The sequence below is a fragment of the Engystomops pustulosus genome, chromosome 2 (assembly GCF_040894005.1).
Source record: "Engystomops pustulosus chromosome 2, aEngPut4.maternal, whole genome shotgun sequence".
NCBI classification, from domain to species: Eukaryota; Metazoa; Chordata; class Amphibia; order Anura; family Leptodactylidae; genus Engystomops; species Engystomops pustulosus.
Window position 1 is genome coordinate 222,854,958 of NC_092412.1, and position 24,038 is coordinate 222,878,995.

General features: G+C 45.9%; 1 protein-coding gene across 2 annotated transcripts; it reads right to left on the reverse strand.

Annotated features, from left to right (window-relative positions):
* Positions 1 to 658: 658 nt before the first annotated feature.
* SLC46A1 (solute carrier family 46 member 1) lies at positions 659 to 23,284 on the reverse strand. 2 transcript variants are annotated; one of them, XR_011853364.1, is made up of 6 exons: positions 22,852 to 23,284; positions 14,684 to 15,536; positions 10,922 to 11,005; positions 9,755 to 9,911; positions 8,463 to 8,552; positions 659 to 3,673 (listed from the first exon to the last, which is right to left on the reverse strand). XR_011853364.1 is itself a non-coding variant. In XM_072138245.1 (5 exons), exons 1-5 carry the CDS (start codon positions 23,245 to 23,247, stop codon positions 3,616 to 3,618), a joined length of 1,548 nt encoding a protein of 515 aa, XP_071994346.1. In that variant the 5' UTR covers positions 23,248 to 23,283; the 3' UTR covers positions 659 to 3,615. The 2 variants fall into 2 exon arrangements, 1 of the variants encoding a protein (XP_071994346.1); XM_072138245.1 differs by lacking the exon at positions 8,463 to 8,552 and having other exon boundaries at positions 22,852 to 23,283.
* Positions 23,285 to 24,038: the final 754 nt, after the last annotated feature.

Genomic DNA, 24,038 nt, shown 5'->3' on the forward strand with positions numbered 1-24,038 from the left:
ATACGACCTTCGTTTCTTCATTAAATGACAAACTAATCTGCATATATTACCTTTTATTAACTTTTCCATGTTATGTGCTGCAAATTTTTTTTAATCACTTGTAACTGGATTTTCCATTTCTTTCACACTGTCCTCTCCTGCCACCTAGTGGCATCATTAGAATGTGGCATATACAGCTCTCCCTCACTTTACACTGAGCTGATGAGATGCAAAAACACTGAAACAGCGCTGTCCACAGTCGGGAGTCTGTTCCATTATGAAATAGATATACTGTATCACATCTAGCTATTAGGCTTGATGGAGCGGGTACTTCCTTACAAGGTATCTAAGACAAAAGTTTTCTCGAACCATATTTGCATTTTTCCTTCCCAGAATCCTTCAATACACGCACAGCCTTTCAGCCTCCACACACCTGCAGAGGCGTCCTGACCATAATTCGGCTCTTGTGTCTTATAGATTTGTTGTGCCTAGTTGCAGGCACTTCAGAAGGTCATTTCTTGAAGGCTTGAAGTTGTTGTGCGGACACAATATCAGGTAGATGGGTTACAACAGATCATATGGACACATAAGTGACATCTCTTCAGCTCTGGTTCCAGGACTTGGATTCAATACATTTTAATATTGAAGAGTCCAGTGCATAAGAAAACTGAATACATCGGAGGTTTATCAGAGGATTTAATGGAATGTGTTGTGACATACATCTTATTACATGATCTCACTGATCTGTTCACATCTTATGGCAGAAATGTATCACCGTAGTACACCATGACGCTGTATGCAGAGAGCCATGCAGGGTAGTAGTAGATGTGGGGGATGGGTCGCTGCATTAGTAGCTGAATACAACAATTGTTACAGTCTATCCGGTATCATTTGTATTACTACAGACATTCAGTAAAGACAAATAGAAACAGCGGAGCGGAGCTTTTCACATGGCACATTGTGATACTACATATGTAGGTATAATAACGTAGACACATTGTGGGAGAAACATTTGATCCTATGTCAATTTTGCATTAAGAATGGAGGTGCGTGGGTCTGTAATGTTTTACCATAAGATCACTTCAAACTGTGAGAGACAAAATCTAAAAAAATTAAATAAAATCAAGAAACTCGCATAGTTTTAAGTAAAATATTTCATCCACTAAGATGAAGATAAATTAAATGTTTGATCCCCTACCAACCAGCAATAATATTCTCAGACATTCTTTAAGTGCTCCTCCTACACTGCACTCTTTACCTGTAGCTCCTCCTACTCTGCACTCATTACCTGTAGCAATTGCACCTGCAGGAACTTGTTTCCTGTATAAAAGACACCTGTCCACACACTCCATCCATGACCCTCCATCCTCTCCTCCATGGGAAAGGACAAAGAGGAGTCTTAGGACACCAGGGATACAATTGTAGACCTGCACAAGGCTTGGATGAGCTACAGCAGCTCGGTGAGAAGAGAACAACTGTGGGCACATTTATTGGAAAATGGAAGAAACACAGCATGTCCTTCCATCTTCAGGCAAGATCTCACCTCATGGGGTAAGGATGATTCTGAGAAAGGTCAGGAATCAGCCCAGAACTGCACAGGAGGACCTGGTCAATGACCTAAAGTCAGCTGGGAACACAGTCTCATAGATTACTGTTAGTAACACACTACAACATCATGGATTGAAATCATGCAGGACTCACACGTTCCCCTGCTCATCCCCAGCACATGTCCAGGCACGATAGAAGTTCCCCACTGACCATCTGGATGATCTATAGGAGGCATGGGAGTAGGTCATGTGGTCAGATGAGACCAAAATTGAACATTTTACCATAAACTCCACTTGGCACATTTGGAGGAAGAAGGATGAGCACAACTAAGCACCTCATCAGGTGAAGCATGGGGGGTATAAACATCATACTTGGGCTACATTCACACGAATGTATGCTGGGAGGGCATATGGGAAGTGCACTGCTCACCCTCCTCTCTCCATAGAGAATAGAGCCGCACGGCCGTTCTTAAGGCAGAGGATAGAGCAAGCCCTTTCCTTGTCTGCAGCCACAGCTCGGAACCAAGCGCGTGTGCCATAGGAGTCTATGGGGGATGGATATCTATACGTTGCCCCAATGATTGTGAAGAGGTATTTTTCTGCACAGGAGACAGGACGACTGCCCAGTATTGTAGGGAGGATGGAGGGAGGCAATGTATCACAAGATTGTGCCCAATAACCATCTTCCCTCAGTAAGGGCATTGAAGAGGAGTCGTGGCTGTGTCTTCCAGTATGACAATGACCCAAAACACAGCCAGGACAACTAAGGAGCGGCTCCGTATATATAGCATTTCCTTATCCAGCAGTGGTCCAGCCAGTCTCCAGACCTGAAACCAATGCAAAGTCTTTGGAGAGAGCCGAAACTCAATGCTGCCCAGCAACAGCCCCGAAACCTGAATATCTGAATGTAGGACTGGGCCAAAATCCCTGCTGTATCTGCAAACTACAGCAAACATCTAACCTCCAATTATACATCCAGTTTCCGGACAAAATTGTTCTGGTTTTCTATTATATCAAAAACTCATTTCATGCAATAATTTTTTTTATTATTTAAAAATCATACAAATCTCATTTTCTGGATTTTTTTTTTTTTTTTTTTTAGAATCGGTCTCACACAGTTGAGGTGAACCTGCAATAAATACTAGACCTCTCCATTCTATGTAGGTGGGAAAACAAAATTGTCTGTGTATCAAATACATATTTTCCTCACTGTATCAACACGAGGTATTTATAGGTGTTAGATTTCTATGTTGCTAAACCACTGAATGACCATCTCTGTTATTCATAGGGGTTAGTTGTTGACTGAACTAGGCAGTAGGTCTTATAATTTGTGCAGCTTTGGCACAAAAAAAAAAAAATCTACCCATAAAAATTGTGTTTTGTGAATGAGATGCAACGGTTTTGGGCAGGTCCAATGCAGATTCAATACTAAAATTCACATCAAATCGAAAATGTATGAATTTACTGTACAGTTATTTCACGGCTCATCACAAAACCACGTCGCTAATGAATGACAACTCAGCTCAGCTACATCTGTACGTGTGAATAGTGTCATGTACAGGAAGAGTCATAGCAGCCAGAGACATTCATGTAGGTGTCTTGTCTGCAGAGCAAACACACACAGCACGGCCCCGTCACTACTACCAGGAGGGGGTTACACAATGTACGGGGCGGAGGTGCGTCACTTTGCACAGTACAGAAACTCGTTTAGTTTTAACCCATAATGCCCTTCATCAGCAAGCGTCCGGCCATCTATAGGGGGACAAATATACAACCCCCAAGTCAAATACTAGATGTTACGGATTATGGACTATTATCCAAGCTTGTATTTACCAGATTCCTTACACCGGCCATCTGGCAAGTCGATGGTTAAATCTTTACACACATAAGAACTATACAGTGTTGTATACCGCAATGAAAGCTGAGCATGTGGTAAAGATTGTTGTATGTCTACATTTTTAGGTCTTCCAGCGCCGGTAGGTGAGGCTAAATCCCTCCCTAGAGACACTTGCCGTCACATGCTCCATTTTATAACCCGGCTCCTTCACAGTTAATTCATCGTCTTCAATGGCGCAGACGTGCAAGGCCCTCAGGAAATTTCTGCAAACTGACTGTACAGAGGCTTCTGGCCAAAAACTTCAATCAACCTGCAAGGAATAAGAGTAAACTATAGTCAGTGATGGACACAAGGCCGGACGTGTATATGTACAGCATGCGGCACACGGACTGCACTGCAGGGGAAGACACGGAGAAGTACTGTACACGTCAGGAGGAGGATCTCTCACCAAATGTCTATACAACCAAGGGACACAACACAAATGTCACACAGATGCAAGCCTGACTGATCTGGTCTCCATCTCATTAATAGAGGACATGCGTGTAAGGCTGCCCCCATTACCTACGTACAGGGACCCCCCCCATCTCATGTCCCCATGTCATACAGAGGCATGCATGTAAGGCTGCCCCCATTACCTACATACAGGGACCCCCCATCTCATGTCCCCATGTCATACAGAGGCATGCATGTATGGCTCCCCCTATTACCTACATACAGGGACCCCCCCATCTTATGTCCCCATGTAATACAGAGGCATGCATGTATGGCTCCCTCCATTACCTACACATATGGACCCCATCTCATGTCCCCATGTAATACAGAGGCATGCATGTATGGCTCCCCCCATTACCTACGTACAGGGACCCCCCATCTCCTGTCCCCATGTAATACAGAGGCATGCATGTAAGGCTGCCCCCATTACCTACACATATGGACCCCATCTCATGTCCCCATGTAATACAGAGGCATGCATGTAAGGCTGCCCCCATTACCTACATACAGGGACCCCCCATCTCATGTCCCCATGTAATACAGAGGCATGCATGTAAGGCTGCCCCCATAACCTACATACAGGACCCCCATCTCATGTCCCCATGTAATACAGAGGCATGCATGTATGGCTCCCTCTGTTACCTACATACAGGGACCCCCATCTCCTGTCCCCATGTAATACAGAGGCATGCATGTATGGCTCCCCCCATTACCTACATACAGGGACCCCCCATCTCATGTCCCCATGTAATACAGAGGCATGCATGTAAGGCTGCCCCCATTACCTACATACAGGGACCCCCCATCTCATGTCCCCATGTAATACAGAGGCATGCATGTAAGGCTGCCCCCATAACCTACATACAGGACCCCCATCTCATGTCCCCATGTAATACAGAGGCATGCATGTATGGCTCCCTCTGTTACCTACATACAGGGACCCCCATCTCCTGTCCCCATGTAATACAGAGGCATGCATGTATGGCTCCCTCCATTACCTACACATATGGACCCCATCTCATGTCCCCATGTAATACAGAGGCATGCATGTATGGCTCCCTCTGTTACCTACATACAGGGACCCCCATCTCCTGTCCCCATGTAATACAGAGGCATGCATGTATGGCTCCCCCCATTACCTACGTACAGGGACCCCCCCATCTCATGTCCCCATGTAATACAGAGGCATGCATGTATGGCTCCCTCTGTTACCTACATACAGGGACCCCCCATCTCATGTCCCCATGTAATACAGAGGCATGCATGTATGGCTCCCCCCATTACCTACATACAGGGACCCCCATCTCCTGTCCCCATGTAATACAGAGGCATGCATGTAAGGCTGCCCCCATTACCTACACATATGGACCCCATCTCATGTCCCCATGTAATACAGAGGCATGCATGTATGGCTCCCCCCATTACCTACATACAGGGGCCCCCCATCCCATGTCCCCATGTCGTACAGAGGCATGTATATATGGCTCCCTCCATTACCTACATACAGGGACCCCCATCTCATGTCCCCATGTAATACAGAGGCATGCATGTATGGCTCCCTCCATTACCTACATACAGGGACCCCCCATCTCATGTCCCCATGTAATACAGAGGCATGCATGTATGGCTCCCTCTGTTACCTACATACAGGGACCCCCCCATCTCATGTCCCCATGTAATACAGAGGCATGCATGTATGGCTCCCCCCATTACCTACATACAGGGACCCCCATCTCATGTCCCCATGTAATACAGAGGCATGCATGTATGGCTCCCTCCATTACCTACATACAGAGACCCCCCATCTCATGTCCCCATGTAATACAGAGGCATGCATGTATGGCTCCCCCCATTACCTACATACAGGGACCCCCATCTCATGTCCCCATGTAATACAGAGGCATGCATGTATGGCTCCCCCCATTACCTACATACAGGGACCCCCCCCCCCATCTCATGTCCCCATGTAATACAGAGGCATGCATGTATGGCTCCCCCCATTACCTACATACAGGGATCCCCCATCTCATGTCCCCATGTAATACAGAGGCATGCATGTATGGCTCCCCCCATTACCTACATACAGGGATCCCCCATCTCATGTCCCCATGTAATACAGAGGCATGCATGTATGGCTCCCTCCATTACCTACATACAGGGACCCCCATCTCATGTCCCCATGTAATACAGAGGCATGCATGTATGGCTCCCTCCATTACCTACACATATGGACCCCATCTCATGTCCCCATGTAATACAGAGGCATGCATGTATGGCTCCCCCCATTACCTACGTACAGGGACCCCCCATCTCATGTCCCCATGTAATACAGAGGCATGCATGTATGGCTCCCTCTGTTACCTACATACAGGGACCCCCATCTCCTGTCCCCATGTAATACAGAGGCATGCATGTATGGCTCCCCCCATTACCTACGTACAGGGACCCCCCCATCTCATGTCCCCATGTAATACAGAGGCATGCATGTATGGCTCCCTCTGTTACCTACATACAGGGACCCCCCATCTCATGTCCCCATGTAATACAGATGCATGCATGTATGGCTCCCCCCATTACCTACATACAGGGACCCCCATCTCCTGTCCCCATGTAATACAGAGGCATGCATGTAAGGCTGCCCCCATTACCTACACATATGGACCCCATCTCATGTCCCCATGTAATACAGAGGCATGCATGTATGGCTCCCCCCATTACCTACATACAGGGGCCCCCCATCCCATGTCCCCATGTCGTACAGAGGCATGTATATATGGCTCCCTCCATTACCTACATACAGGGACCCCCATCTCATGTCCCCATGTAATACAGAGGCATGCATGTATGGCTCCCTCCATTACCTACATACAGGGACCCCCCATCTCATGTCCCCATGTAATACAGAGGCATGCATGTATGGCTCCCTCTGTTACCTACATACAGGGACCCCCCCATCTCATGTCCCCATGTAATACAGAGGCATGCATGTATGGCTCCCCCCATTACCTACATACAGGGACCCCCATCTCATGTCCCCATGTAATACAGAGGCATGCATGTATGGCTCCCTCCATTACCTACATACAGAGACCCCCCATCTCATGTCCCCATGTAATACAGAGGCATGCATGTATGGCTCCCCCCATTACCTACATACAGGGACCCCCATCTCATGTCCCCATGTAATACAGAGGCATGCATGTATGGCTCCCCCCATTACCTACATACAGGGACCCCCCCCCCCCCCATCTCATGTCCCCATGTAATACAGAGGCATGCATGTATGGCTCCCCCCATTACCTACATACAGGGATCCCCCATCTCATGTCCCCATGTAATACAGAGGCATGCATGTATGGCTCCCCCCATTACCTACATACAGGGATCCCCCATCTCATGTCCCCATGTAATACAGAGGCATGCATGTATGGCTCCCCCCATTACCTACATACAGGGATCCCCCATCTCATGTCCCCATGTAATACAGAGGCATGCATGTATGGCTCCCTCCATTACCTACATACAGGGACCCCCATCTCATGTCCCCATGTAATACAGAGGCATGCATGTATGGCTCCCTCCATTACCTACACATATGGACCCCATCTCATGTCCCCATGTAATACAGAGGCATGCATGTATGGCTCCCTCCAGTAACTCTTCAGCCACACTTAAAAGAAACTTGTCACTAGCTGCATTTGTGAAACATTTGGTGACAGGTTCCCATGGACCCCTATTAACTAAATGATACCTTTAAGGTAAAAATTGTTTCCCTCAAATCCCCATAAAATAAACTTTGTCTTACCTACAGTCATCAGCCAAGACCAGCTGCTCCTCCCCATGTCTCATGCCTCCTTCTCATAATTCAGTACTTCATGTCATGTGGCCAGGGTGACATCCTCGAAGGTCCTTTACCTACCAGCAGTTGCAAAATCTACCCCATACACCCATCTCATCATGTGAAATCACAGCAGCCCCCATGGAGGCGGGGGAAGTAGAAGTCCATAGAGGCATGATGAGGACCTAACCCTTGTCACATGACATGCAGCGCTAAATGGCATAGGGATAGGGAGAAGCCGCTGGATTCGGCCAAGCAGGACACTCCCCCTCCGACTGTATGCCAGGGAAGATAAAGTTGATTTTATGGGGATGTGATGAGAAAATATTTAGCTTAAAGAAGGGTGTCAGTTAATAGGTCTCTATAAGAACCTGTCACTAGCTGTGAAAAATGTGGTGACAAGTCTTGGGAACAAGATTTCTCTCTTAATCCATTGTTATTGGAACTGCTGAGTAGTGTCCACTGCCAACAAGAATGGCCTGACAAACTCATTCCATGCAGTTGTGGGATTCACTGGACTGAACTTAGAATTGTTAAACAGAACGTGGCGTTCAGGACAATGATTCCGGGATCAGTCTGGGAAAATCCTGCAACGGCACGGAGCTCGTGTGTTAGACTTGCAGGTAACAGGCTTTACTCAGCAGTTCCACCAACAATGAACTGAGAGATGGATCTTGGCATTCATTATAAAAACAGATTTAGTTTCCTGTATGTGTTACACACATAACATGACACAGATTATACTACACAGACAAGCTGCACTTATTACAGTCTTGTGTCCCCTCTAAATAGCTCAGGCGTAATGTGCCGCTCTGACTGGATCCCAGGTCACGGTAGAAAGCCTGTAGTTACACAGCAGCTGAAAAAAGTAAAGGATTTTCTAGTTTGAATATTTTTGTACAATCTGCTCTTCTCCTCCTGCTCTATAACATGCTGCCTGCAGATAGGACACTTCTACAATCCGCTAAGCCTCCGCATGCTCTATAAAATGGTGCCCGAAGATCACACTTCTTTTTGGGGGGGAATGTCCAACTTTTAATCAAGTGGAGTCCAGACAATTTTTTTTTCTTTAAGGGAAATCTACCATCAAAATGAATCATGATAAACCAGTAATACCGAGGCATGCAGGTATGCAATTATCTTATATTTATTATCCATGGCCTCCTTCCTTCTAAAATCAAGTTGTCAATTATGCTAATGAGCCAGAAGGGCATATGTGTTATTACTACAACCCCTCCGTGCTGTAACTTCACAGGTTGTTACACTGTGCAGGAGCACTTCCCCCTCACTGGGGGAAATTTCCTCTGCTGTTGTGAGATTACATCAGATACAGCAGTGATGGCGAACCTTTTAGTGGCCGAGTGCCCAAACTGAACCCAAAACCCCCCTTATTTATCACGAGGTGCCAACTAAAAATTAAAGCAGTTATTTATTGCTCCTTGTTCAACAACTTTCAATCATATTGGCCTCCTGAGGACAACAACACAGTAGAAAGATGGAAAATTTACATCATTTTAGCTTCTTTCCAGTGTCCCTCTGTACACAGAGAATCATGGGTCCAGCAGGAGGTCCTCCAAAGATAATTCGGCCCTGTCTACTCATTCTCTCTCTTCCTACAGTTCTAAGTAGCGAAGCAAGTATCAAAATATGACTGAACGCAGCATTTTTTAAGTTGCATGGAACTGCAGGAAGATTCTTTGAGTTCTGTCTTGTGTGCTGGGGCGATAGCCCGGGTGCCAACAGAAAGGGCTCTGAGTGCCGCCTCTGGCACCCGTGCCATAGGTTCGCCATCACTGAGATAGAGTATGGGGGGGGGGGTGCAAGAAAGTGTAACAACCTGTGAAGCTACAGCAGAAAAGGCTCAGGTAGCACACCCCATAGCAGGCTCATTAGCATAGTTCCAAAATCAAATTTTGCAAGGAAGGAAGCCATGGATAACAAATATTAGAAGATTAGGCAGGTAAGTATATTAGCTAGTAGGAGACTTTGGCGCTCTCTCCTATATATGTACAATTACTCAGAATCGGAGCCGTACAAACGTCGTACAGACAGATACTTTACCCAATGATGGCGGCTGGGATCAGCAGGACAATTGCTCCAAACAAGAAGGCGAACCCTTTCATGAAGTGGAGGGTAGCTGGATACAGAGAATTAAAGACACTGGTGGCCAAGATGAAGGAGATCCCCTCCACACAGGCAACAACGGAAAACAATGACCCTGCGGATGAGAATATTGGAGATACAATAAATGTGGAGACAGAGAGGCATCATCTTTAAAGGAGTTGTCCAGTCACAACAAGATGGCACCTATACACAGAATATGCGATCACTTGCTGATCAGTGGGGGGCGCAGTGATAGGACCCTACGGATCACCGAAATCAGGGTCAGTAGAAGGTTGGAAATGTGTCTATGGAACTGATGGAGGAGTATGGTGCTCGGCTGTCTCCATCTGCACCATAGTGTGAATAGAGCAGTAGGGGTACAACAGGTCCCCGTTCTGGTTATCCATGGGGGTCCCATCACTGAAACCTGTGGATATGGGCTAATTTTCTGTGACTGGACAACCTCTTTAAAGGGCATCTACCACCAGGCTGAAGGACTGTATGCAAATGAGCCTGGCGGGGCTCTAGGCTCCATAGGGGTTAATGTAGCCTGGAGACCCTTAGGCTCATTTGCATACATGTCCTTTAAAAAAAAAATCTCAAATCATATAAGATAGTATATTTAGATGGGTGGGTGGGATACAGGACATGTGGCCCCAAATATTTAGCATGCCCGTTCCCTAAACTGGAGGGCCGACTTTGACACGTGCAGATCTTTAGGGATATCACAGCCAATGATACAACTGGTTATACAACATGTCCTGCAACACGTCATTGGCTGTGATGCAAATTACAAGAAAGATAATAATGATAGAGATTAGCAGGAACCTTTGTCCTCTGTGGAGTTATAGATTACAAGCTGCAGATAAGTGATGGTTTTATCTATACAGAACAAGAAATTATATCCCTCATGGATCCGGCTCATTCTGCCATATGTATCTGTATCCATCAGTAAATCCCACAAATTTTTAAGGAAAGCACCGACATGGACATGGCTGCTTACTGCTGATTATCTCCACTGACACTATCATTCAGCGGTGACTGAACACAACACGTGTTTCTGGATATGTTTGTCCTGTGTGTAGGGCGACCTACCCACTGTGGTAACTTTATTGGTCCACTTACCTTGCTCTCCCTCGTCCACCAGTTTGGATAGCTTGGATCTAATAACCGGAGTAGTGGCCATGGCGAAGAACCTTAAGCCGTACCCTACAAGACAAGCAACGACAAGTTATAGATGGGTTCATGTGAGCTTTGTTACATTTATCACAAGGAGGACAAGTCTGCAGAAGCAGATACTTATTTCCCTTAAGATCACACAGGAGGACATATTTATTCAGCATTGGGATGGTGGTAGGGAAAGGGAGGAGGTGTTATACAACAATAAGCGGAGGTGAAGTATGCTGGTCATCAGGGAGGACAGGTCATACAGGCAGGGGAGGTAAAGGGTGCATGTGTGTACAACCACCTCTTCATTTTGGTGCTCAGTGATGGTCCGAGTTGTGACATTGCCAGTGATCAGATGCTTCTTACTGCCCTGATGGATAATTCTTGATCATGGGACAATTATGACTGCCTGTTGTACCAATTAAGGTAATCCTAGAGTTTATGGCATATATTCACATAGGCTGTAAGCTCTTGTGTCACCCCCTCATCCTCATATACTGTAAGCTCTTGTGTCACCCCCTCATCCTCATAGACTGTAAGCTCTTGTGTCACCCCCTCATCCTCATAGACTGTAAGCTCTTGTGTCACCCACTCATCCTCATAGACTGTAAGCTCTTGTGTCACCCACTCATCCTCATAGACTGTAAGCTCTTGTGTCACCCCTCATCCTCATAGACTGTAAGCTCTTGTGTCACCCCTCATCCTCATAGACTGTAAGCTCTTGTGTCACCCCTCATCCTCATAGACTGTAAGCTCGTGTCACCCCCTTTATCCTCATAGACTGTAAGCTCTTATGTCACCCCTCATCCTCATAGACTGTAAGCTCTTTTATAACCCCCTCATCCTCATAGACTATAAGCTCTTGTGTCACCCCCTCATCCTCATAGACTGTAAGCTTTGTGTCACCCCCTCATTCTCATAGACTGTAAGCTCTTGTGTCACCCCCTCATCCTCATAGACTGTAAGCTCTTGTGTCACCCCCTCATTCCATAGACTGTAAGCTCTTGGGGCCCTCTCTCCTATTGTTCCCTATGACTGTTATTACTCTAAAGCGCTATGGAATTTGATGGCGCTATATAAAGATAAAGATTACTATTATTACGGGAGGGTGACAAGGTTCCTGTATCCTGGACCTGCCTTAGTTCCCTGTATCTTACGTTTCTTTTTCCCGCTGGACCTGAGCAGTCATTATGCCTAAAAACATGAGGCACTTGTATAAACCGGCTCAGCAGGTTATGGCAACAGGTCTCACGGCTCAGTCCTTATGAGAACTGCGTATTAACCCTACATATCCTGCAGCAGACAGAAGGAAAACCACATGCTGCAGTCAGCAGTTTTCAGTCCAGTCGCCTATCGCCAGCCTATCCCGAGTGCCTGTAGGTCCCTTCTTACACGTCAGCATAGTCTCACCTCATGTCTCCCCAATAATGAACATATACACACACATTAGATAAATATCTATCACACTGGCAGTCCCCGGCTTATGTACAAGATAGGTTCTTTATGTTTGTTCTTAAGTTGATCTTGTATGCAAGTTGGAACCAGTATATTTTATTATTGTAACTCAATTACAGACACCTTACAGCTGATCATTGCAGCTGGGACTAAAGTAACATCCAGAGAGGTCACCAGAGGTCACAGTGGGCAGAGAGGTCCCTCTGTAACTAGGGGTCATCTGATTTGGGTGTCCTTAATCGGGATCCACCTGATTATATAGGTGTATGTCATACACATGCACTTGGGAAAGTTCCCTCCTCCCCAGGCACTTTATACAGCAAAGAAGAGGCAGAGATCAGATTGGGGAGAACGTGTGTAGCCGTGTAGGTCAATAGAGCACATTATTGGATAATTTGGGGGTTCTCCGTTTCCTAGATAAATAAAGCTGTGGTACACATAAACAACTACAAAAGTGATAGAGCAAGTATAAATCCAATATAAAGAGGAAATTTACCATAAAAGCCATAATGATAAGCCGTGGCTGTAGTAATCTTCTTAGAATTCAACTTTTAAAATGATATTAATAACCCTGAAAGGTTCCTTGGAGTGTTAAGAGCCTCTTCATGCTGAAGCTTCACAGGCTGTTACACTGTACAGGAGCACTTCCTGCTGCCCACCGTGTGCTGAAACTTCATGTGCTGCAGTGAGATTACAACAGGCAGAGGGAGGAAGGTGCAGAACAGGAGCAGAGGGGAAGGGGACAGTGTAAGAGCCTGTGAATCTGCAGCACAGAAGGGTTCTGGAAACTACCCCTCATTAGCATAAATGTAAAAGTTGATTTTAGAAGGAAGGAGGCTATGGATAACAAATATAAGAAGATCTATGAATAGGTGTCCCTGGTTTATCATGAAGGATTTTGTTGGTAGATTTCCTTTTAACATTTCGGGCTATTGGCAAAAAAAAAATAAGTGATAAGATACATTATTAATTACTGTAGATTATGCTTGTGCACTTTCTCCATGACATAAGGAAAGATCTGACACTGGACAGAAGTTGAGCAATGTGTCAGGCAGCTGCCGTCCATGGGATCCGATAAAAATAGTTGGTTGCACAAGACGACTTTTACCCTTCTATAACCTCCTCTGGGGTCACATGTACGGGATGGGGGCCTTGTGTATGAGAATGGCAGCAGTGCCAGAGAGAATTAAAGCGGTGGGAGACCAAAGCCATTTAAAAAGAGCTTTGAGGAAAATTTGTTTAGGGTGACCCTATTACTACCTGCAGATATATCAGCTCTATAACAAAGCTAAGCCCACGCTCACACTACCATTGCCTCTTCTCCTGAGCCATGAAAAAATGATACATCTTAGGTTTGACCCTGGTATATAAATGGGATCAAATCCATGGCAGTCAATAAGCATGAAGGACATATATTTAAAGGGGTTGGCCAGAAAACTATAGTGAAAAGTTTACTTAGGATAGGAGACGACTATCTGATTAGTGGGACCCCCACATATTATGTGAACAGGGGTCCCTTGAGCTCTGCCACTCCATTCACCGTCCACGGCCACAGACAGCTCTACACTTACCCAAGTCAGCGCCACAGAGATGAATAAAGCAGTGGATGCATTTGCGACCACCTTCTCCATTTACACGGGACTCATTGAACGACTATTCTTCTGATCCTTGGGGGTTCCATCAATCAGAAATTTATCCCCCGACCCCCCAAAACTTAATTTTTCACTTAAAGGGGTTATCCGGGTTTAAATTTTTTTTTATGTCCGGGCTGGGGAAGGCTAGTTAAACATAATAAACATGAACTTAACCCCTCCGGCGCCGCCGTTGTCCCGCGCCGCGGTCCCTTCGATCCGTGCCCCTGTTTGTTTACAGGGGCACGGAATCCGCGCACAGGGAGCTTCCGGTCCACGATGTGGACGGCTCCTCCCATCTGTCCCTATCTCTCAGCGTTGTAAGCGCTGAGAGATGGTGCGCATGGGAGCTTCCGGCCAGCCGGAAGCTCCCTGTGCGCCGGTGTAATGAAACCGGTGCACAGAGAAGACGGGCCGCGGCGCAGGACATCGGCAGCACCGGAGGAGGTAAGTACATGTTTATTATGTTTAAATAGCCCTCCCCAGCCCGAACATAAAAAAAAAAATTAAACCCGGATAACCCCTTTAAGTGGCTGACAACCCCTTTTGTCTCAATATACAAGAAACTGACTTAAATTATGACATTATGCAGATTATATAAATCGTAGAGTACTGGATTCTTATTGTACGTCACCTGTAAACATAATTTCGGTAGTCGAGGCCAGAGAGAAGACCACCAGGCCTGAAATGTTCGATAAGAAACCCATCTCTGCCACCCAACTGTCCGCCAGACACAGCTGGAAGACTCGTAGCCCGGCCAGGCTGCTGAGGTAGGTGAGATGCTCTGCCGCAGATCCATATCCGATCAAATCAGATTCCCAGCAAAGAGGGAAGCTGAGCTCATAGATCACTATCAAGTCCTTGGCCCCCATGTGCACAGTCACCACCAGCAGGAAAGCTAAAGAGTACAGGAAAAGCTTGCTCCGTCTGCCATTTTCTCCAGGCAAAGAGAACACGTGAAAAACGGACTGATAATGTCTGAGAGTAAAAAGTCGGGAAGGTTTCCGATCCTTCACAGATTCCTTGACACAAAAATAAACATAGAAGGCTGTAAAAACGTACACAGCAAAAGCTAGCCAGAAAGGGTTAATGTATCCCTGCACCTTCCGCCAGTGTCCGCCGATGATGCTGGCGATCATCCCAGCAATGCCAAGACAAGCCTCCAAGATGGCGACTCTAAATGTCCTCGATGGCCGATCTGTGACGTCTGCTATGTAGGCAAAACAGCCGGCGAGGATCAGGTTGAAATCGCCGGTGATGCCACCGATAACTCGTCCAAGTATTAAATAACCAACATGTAGTTCCTGGTACATGACCACAAGGTAGACGACTACTTGCAGGGACAGTCCGATGAACGGAACGATGAGGATTGTGCGGCGTCCAACTTGGTCGCTCCAGGGACCGAGCAGCGTCACCGAGAAGAGGCCGACCAGTAAGCCGCTAAGGTTCAGGTACAGGCTCCAGTGCGACGTCAGGGACTCCACGTCCTACAAAACACAAAATAGGTCATGGGCAACGTCATAAAATTAAGATTTTATTATGTTTTATTGCCCTCGGTAAGGTTTTGTGCTTAGGAAGGCTAAATAAGGTGGACTACCAGGAGTGGTTACGAGTCAATTGGGCTGAGCCCCTCGCCGCTCCATCTGGCTTGCGTTTTGTAGAAAAAAATACATTTTGAAGACCGACTTCCAATGCAGAAACTAAAGGACTGCATTCCTGACAGTGTAATATGGGTTTCTCCACGGATGAATACATACATTGCACTACATACTGTATCCTTAGTCAGGATGACGGCATAAGGGATCACACATCTATTATAGGATGTCATGGATTATAATAATAATAATAATAATAATAATCTTTATTTATATAGCGCCATCAGATTCCGTAGCGCTTTACAAATCATAATATATGGATGTCATGCTATTATAGGATTCACACCGCACTCAGGAGCAGCTATGGACATATAAAGATTATACATTCATATACTCTAAATAGCAACAAGTGTGATACGGGTGAGCTTATTTTTTTTACGGTAAAATGTTGCTAAGATGCATGTCCGCAAAAGTGGATCTACAAATAAAAAATTAATGAGAGGTCGCATGTTTGTGTCATCTATAAATTGATCCGCAAATACAGGAGGCACATGGACGACACCTGTGCCTCATACTCATGGCATGCGCGGTTTCTGCATGGACCTCTATGGTAAAGTTTGAGCTGCAAACATGGGATGGAATAGGACCTGCTCCAAGTTCTCTATAGACTCCACACGGATCAGAAAAAAACACGTCCATGTGCACGAGGCCATTGACAGATGAACAAAAACAAAGACCACGTCCACGCAGCTCTGAGCACGTGGGACATAAAATTAGGGAAGAGACTTCTCCGGCTCAGAATATTTCCTGCACAGTCAGCATATTACATCCTTGTCTCAGCATTTTCAGATGGACGCACTAAAAGAAGATCAGATCCTGCTAAAGGGGGCACACAACACTACGATTGCATTACAATCCTTCATCCTGGTAGTGGATGCCCTTTAGTCATAGCTACAGAAAAGCACATGGGCACTTTCTGCCCTTTTTAAATCACCTATTGATGTGCAAAGCCCATTTTGAATTTGATAATGTTCTACTATCAGTCTAATATGCAGATGACGCACTGTTTTTCACTGATAAATCCACATTAACTATGAGCCAGTTATAATAATGGGTGACGTAGGCGGATTAAGCACTCCCGGCTGTACTCCTCCTCAGTGATCGTACGAGGCATCAGCAAACCTACAATACAGGTAGACCCTATATCACACACATAGTAGGAGTAGTAGCCACACAGAGTACAAGTGCTTGTGCCACCCCCTCACCCCAGGTGACATCCACTAGAAATAGTGATTTACACTTCTTACCACCCGACAGATACAAGATATCTATATGTAAAATACTATGCGTCAAACCCCCAGATCCAGGAAGTCTCTATAACGTCCTACTACAGTAAAGCTTCTCTGACGCCAGACACTTAGGCTTCGCTTTGTAACCTCGGTGAGTCCTAGGTCTTGCAGCTTTCTCCAAATGTTTTATCTGAGTTTCATAGGTGAAAATTATTGTTTAAAGAATTGAAACCAGGAGATAAGTGTCTGAAGGGCCCAGTTCACATTATTTCTATTATTCCTTCAGTTATTTTGAGTCAAGGATTAAAAAAGTTGAATCACAACTGGTCTTGGCTCAAAATAACCAAATTACGGAAGACCTAAGGGAGATGTGAACTGGCCCCTAGAATGGAGCAGGTGCAGAGGACAGCACTCCACTGTCAGCTGAATGGAGCTACAGCTACAGGGGACATGGGAAGCCCATTACAGCAGTCATTGGGGTCGCAGACACCAGACTTGATAGCTCTCATCCTGTGATCACAATGAAGGCTTTTCCCAAAAATATGGAAACATCCATATAACACTGTGGCCGGGGTGGAAAAATAAAGAACAAACTTACCATGCTTCAGCTCCCTGTTCCAACATTGCTCTGGTACTCCTGGGTTCTGGACGTTCAGGAGGCTTGACCCAATAAGTGGCCCCCTAAAGCCGGAAAACGAAGTCTGCTGAATAGCAGAAGTGAATCCCCCACGTATCTGTCCTATTGCTGGAAAACCCCCTTTAAAGAAAATCTTCCATCAAAATCCATGATAAACCATGGACACTCATGGAAATATTACTATTAGGTGTGTAGAATTGTTACACTATAGGACAGTGATGGCAAACCTATGGCACGGGTGCCAGAGGCGGCACTCCGATCCCTTTCTGTGGGCACCCAGGCCATCACCCCAGCACACCAGACAGGACTCAAAGAATCTTCCTGCAGTTCCAAGCAACTTAAAAGATGCTGCTTTCAGTCATATTTTGTTACTTACTTCACTACTTGGGACTGTAGGAAGAGGGAGAATGAGTAAACAGGGGCGAATTATCTTTGGAGGACTTCCTGCTGGAAAGAAGCTAAAATGATGAAAATTTTCCATCTTTCTACCGTGTTGCTTTCCTCAGGAGGCCAATTTGATTAAAAGTTGTTGAACAGGGAGCAATAAGTTACTGCTTTAATTTTTGGTTGGCACATCACGGGGGTTTTGGGTTGAAGTTTGGGCACTCGGCCGCTAAAAGGTTTGCCATCACTGCTATAGGACAATTAGTATCTCTTGAAGTGTCCAGGCAGCTTCTTTTAAGACATCTGCCGGAACAAGCGGGGGCGTTCCACATTTCCCCCCACCTCCAGGGAGTCAGGATTTACTGTAATTTGTACGTTTTTGTTATTTTTCTCCCTGTTTTCTGACCGTTTTTCTGTGTCGTGTGCCTTTTTATTTTTGTATCTTTTTAACATCCTTTTGAACTCCCTTTTGTATCAAAGCTTTTCACTTTTATGTAGGTCCCTGAATGATCTGTAAATTCTTAGCCTTTTAAAGTGTGGTTAGCTGTGTGACTGCTAGAGAGCTGAGTGTGCATGTCTAGTGGTGTGACAAGGTGTCTACCCGAGAGGCAAGAGCGGATGTAGAGTGGGATACTTATTGGTCCCAATGTAAATTCAATAAGTGCTGGCAGCGGTTCCATAATTGGAGTGTGGAACTGTATAAGTTACGATTTATGCACAATTTGTGTCCAGAGTGACAGGTGAGTGCAAGATTAAATAAATTAACCCGTACAGTTGCACCCCAAATCACGTGATGAGGCAGCGCTCCATTTGTGGTAATCCTCTTATATTTGTTATCTATGTTTGATTATCTTCTAGAATCAACTTAAATATGCCGAGTCTAAAGGGCTTCTGGGGTTGCTCCATGCTGCAGATTCACAAGCTCCTACACTGTACAATAGCTTCCCCTCCTCTACTATGTGTTGAAACTTTAGCCAAAGGGAGAGGTGAAGTGTCACAGCCTGTGAAGCTACAGTATGAAGGGCTTTTGGTAACGCCCCTCAAAGCCCTTCTGGCTCATTAGTATAATATTAAAAGATGATCTAAGAAGGAAGGAGGCCATGGATAACAAATATAAGCAGATTAGCACAGTGATGGTGTCCTGGTCCATGAGTGAGTGTCCCGGGTTTATCAGGCTTAATTTTGATGGAAGATTTCCTATTATAACAATTTTGAAACATCTTTTCTTCGAACTTTGCTGTTGCTCTATTACTCACATTAGAAGCATACGAGAAAGTGGGTGCAATTTCCCCTTCTTATGAATACATTTACAAGTTTCCATGAGGAATTCCAGAGGAACTAAAGACGACAAGAAGTTATAACATACAATTATTTCATGGGAAATATAAAATGCCACATGAATCGTCCTCTTTAAATCTCGCCACATTCCCTTTAAATATTTGCTATTCTCCTGGCAGCCGCACAAAGAATTACATAAATGTTCTGAGAAGAAATGGCTTTCCCGAGGCGCCTGTAGGTGCGCTGCTGCTACCGTCATGTATACGTTATTAGGTAAGTTAATAACTCTGCCCACGTGACAGAACCGGCATAACAAAAACATATTAAGAGAACAGGAATGTACAAGAAGCCATAAACCCCCGGCCAGACGACGCTCCCAGCTCCTCGTATACACCGCTGCCTCCGCATGTTTGTACAGCTGGGACTCACAATCCCATCGCTGAGGCCACATTACCTCAGAAAATGACTGATTTTTCTAGGCTCCTTGAAGATTTGGTGACTGGGCTGTAAATAATGACTCTCCCCATCACTGCTGTAAACTGTATAACCTTAAAGGGGTTGGCCACTTTACCTCATGTCTTTTGTAAGGTGTGTAAGTGTTCGGGGGCAGGATATTAGATAATTTACCAATATACATCTAGTAATAGTTCTGCTCTGTTTTCCTGACATGTAAAGTGAAGCCTCCTGTCTTTTACCTCATCAGCCGGACATTCCTGTCCATAAAATGGCCGCAGATGGAGGGTCATATGATCTCTATCTATCCATGAACAATCGCCCTGCCAGGACCTTGATCTTATACTCATGAATACTATATCATAAGGTTCTGACAGGGCGATTGTTCATGCATAGATAAAGATCCCATGACCGTCCATCTGCGGCCATTTTATGGTCAGGAATGTCCGGCTGATGAGGTAAAAGATGGGAGACTTCATTTTACATATCAAGAAAGTGGAGCAGAACTATTACCCAATATCCTGCCCCCACATTACAACCCTTTAAAGACACTAAACATGGAAAAGTTCAAGGGAATTCCTTCAGTAAAGGAGTTTCTGCAGGTGACAGGCCTCTTTCCACATACAGGACACCCCTGTGCCGCCCATCTCCGGCCTCAGCAGCCACGTGATGTTAATCCCTTGGGCTTAGGAACTAGATTTTCTCTTGCACTGGGACGTCTTATCTATGAAACACTTCCTTTACATTTCATTGATTTTTTACTATCTTTTCTCTGTGACCCAGAAGTTCAGCCATGCCCCGTTTTCCATTGTCCTGCTCCTGGTTGTAAGATAACTGGCTGCAGCAGGAGCCTCCCAGCTCTGCCCCATCTACAACACAAAGACTGTTTGGCCTTTCACCTTGACCGAGCCCCATCTAGGAAGATGATCTTCAAAAGAGTAGATTGGCAGGATTTCTACAAAGCTTATTTTAAAGGAAATCTACCATGCAAGTCAGGACTACCTTTTTATAATTTTTGTGGTCCCACTGACAATTGGATTCTATAAATTTTTTGCTGTAATGGGAGAAAGGATTATCAACAAAGCTTCAATACAGACACCTTACAGCTGATCATCGAGGTCTGGGAGTAAAGAGCTTCACCAGAGGTCACAGTGGGCAGAGAGGGGTCCGTCTGTAACTACGGGTAGTCTGCAAGTCGGGTTCATTAAAAGGGGTTTTCTCATGAAGGAAAGTTAGGCCCTTCTTGGAGGAGGGGGGTGCTTTGAGGGAGTCGTTACCAGAGTCCCTCTGTAATATAGCTTTACAGACCGTTACACTGTCCAGGGGCACTTCCCACTGTGTGAGATCGCATATACCTTTATATGGACACACATGCGATCTGTAACCAGCACCCAGTTTCTTGCACTTAAACAATACAAGACATCGGGTACTGGTTACAGATCGCATGCGTTTCACCAGAAACGCATATGCGAAAGGGTTGGACCCTTCTATCAAAAGAAATATAAATTTGTGCACAGCCCCTCTACTGTAGCTTCACACGGGAATTATTTGGGAAATTATTCGGGAAATACAGCTAATAGGCAATAATGTCCCACACTCGGGGCGGTGACTGCCACATGACGCGCGCCAGATTGGCCCGATTGGGGCGGACTGGGGAAGAGGCACATTGTACATTCATCCCCGCCACAGTGTGAGATAACGTTACCGGAGGTTTCTGGTAACACTATCCTTCTAACACTGCAGTGTTTGTTTAAGTACTAGGAGCTGCTTACTTTAGTAAGAAGCACCTAGTGCCGAAATTATGGGTGACAGGTCCTCTTTAATGACCGTAGCTCTCAGCATTACAGGTCCATGACGTGTTTAACAAGATTACGGGACGCTGAGTAATGCATTCAGTCATCGGCAGAGGGTTATTTATATGGATGTACTATGATTATATAGGCTCAGATCAATATTCATGTCTACAATTCCCGCAATTCTGGAGCAGAAGGTAGCATTCAGCTGAACAGATATTTATCCTCATCAGAAACATATTGACCTCAGTAGAAGCCTAGAATGGAAAAATCAACCCCATCCCTTCACCACCACCAGATTTTCCCTGCAGGTCATGCGATTATGACATCATCACAGGTCCTTCAACCTCCAGGAAGTGATATCCTCATGAAGGCTGCAGGAACTGAAAGATGTCATTTAAGGTCCTGCAGGGAAAAGCTGCTTAATGTGCACTTTACATTGCATCAAAAACACAATAAAACTGGAAGGGGGGAGGGGGAGATCAGCACTCCTGCCAAAGTAAGTTATCCTAAGGCACCTATTTTAAGATTATCTCATATCCATTGGACAGAGGAGAAGCTGCTGATGGGGAGAATTGGACCTCTAAGGTCAGCACCAAAAATGAGTGGACCAGTCACCTGTACAATGTCCCTCTATTCATTCTCTATGTGTGCCATTCCCAAAGGGAAAGAAGAGAGACATGAAAAACATCTAGACTAACCCCTGTCATAGCAAATCCCACCAGGGTGTCTTGTAGTGGAGCATCCCTTTAAATACATATGTGCACATTCATTCAGGTGTAATATCATATAAACCTGATGATCTTGGTCTTTGTAGAGAAGGAAGAACATGATGACACGTCCTGTGCACTGCTCCATTACTTATATATGACAGTGTTATATTATGAAGGGCAAAAAACCCTGAACTACAGGTCAGGGGCCACTCCCTGAGGGAGATGATCTGATACTGTAACGACACCTCTCCTGTGCAGCAGCAGTGTGGGCAGCATCTGGTCATCTCTCTTGGACACAATGACACATATGTCTGGTGACCCTGTAGATATCCTCATTGTTACATCCTATAGGGGCCTCATCTGTCTGGTGTTGGATCCTCTTGCTCTATATTATACCAACATCCATAGCACTCAATGGAGTATAGCTTTCACCAGTCCAGTATCTGTCAGTATAACCCTCTGTGCAGAGTGCCCATTGTGTGCCCCCGGAGTGGGACCATAAGCTTTGCCATCTACTGAATACAGGACCAACATTTGGGCAGAAGTGATGAACTTCCCTTAACAACCAATCAGTGGCGAGTTCTCATATCACAGCCGGCCCGTGTATAATGGAAGCCGCGCGTGGATTGGTGTCTCTGGGAGGATGACCCCGCCTCTCACCTTCTCCAGGGGGCTGGTGCTGTTGGTGCAGCCCTCGCTCCTGCTCCCGTTGTAGCCGATGTCTGCGCTCAGCCGCTCCCACAGATACTGAGTAGTGAGCGGGCCCTGCAGCGCCATGGAGAACATGGCCAGGAACAGCACCGGCTCCACCGTCACCCGGCCCGTGTAGCAGCGCCGGAGCCGCGGCTTGTTGGAGCTGTCCGCAGCCATCTCCGGGCACACCACGTCCGGCAGATCGTTGTCAGACATCGCGCTGAGGAGAATACATCCAGGGGAAGGCTCACTCCGCAGTGCGGCCACAGACAGGGCGGGGCGGGCCCAAGCATGGACACGCCCACTACTCACCCCACGTCCCGCCCGCTGCTTGCCGCCCAGCCTAACCGTGACACGTGACATCAGGAGATCAGCGTATTGTTTATGTCCTCTGCTGCTCCCCGTACACCGGTGCCTCTTATGTACAGAGCCTGGGGAACAGAACAATTTACATCCGGAAAGTTTATAGAGTGTCCTGCACTGTATGTGGGGTGATACTGCAGCATTGTAGTGTGTGGGGTTTATCAATCACACAATGAAACAATCAGCATTGTAACAATCTGCATCCATTGTAACACTGCGGATTGTCCTGCAGAGCATCCGCATGGAGATTTATGCGTTTTTATTAATGCAGACTTGTTTGCAGACTTATTTGTGTTTTTATGGCGTTTTACATTCATTGTTTACCTGTTTTTTTTTAAAACCTGATCTGACATCATAGACATCAGTGTAAAAAAATTGCAAGCAAAAATCTGCAAGGACATACAAGAAAAGTCACAGCCCCCCCCCAGCACCCCCTGATATTGTGACCCCCTCATATACTGCCCCCCCCCCCCACCAGCTCCCCCTGATATTGTGCCCTCCCCTTCTTGCTGTGTAAAAAAAATAGTACTTACACTAGATACTGACCTCTCCTTGTTCCCCTGCAACTCTCCTCTCCCCTCCTTAAGCTGAATGACCTGCTGGGCTCTGCACACATCAGCAGCCGCGGCACAGGCTCTGCATTATCAATAAAATTATGAAATTTCAACTCTACTGTTACTAAACCGTCCTGTGTCCTCCTCCTGTCTGTTTTCTGGCAAACACCATATATCAGTGGTGGCGAAACTATGGCACTGGTGCCAGAAGTGGCTTTCGGAGCCCTTTCTGTGGGC

Excerpts from the sequence above, each read along its gene's own strand:
- SLC46A1 (XM_072138245.1), bottom strand. The coding sequence starts at position 23,247 with ATGTCACGTGTCACGGTTAGGCTGGGCGGCAAGCAGCGGGCGGGACGT. Across the intron at positions 9,912-10,921 it reads GGTGGACGAGGGAGAGCAAG|GGTCATTGTTTTCCGTTGTT; the intron begins GTAAGTGGACCA and ends TCTCATCCGCAG. Across the intron at positions 3,674-9,754 it reads ATCCCAGCCGCCATCATTGG|GTTGATTGAAGTTTTTGGCC; the intron begins GTAAAGTATCTG and ends TATTCCTTGCAG.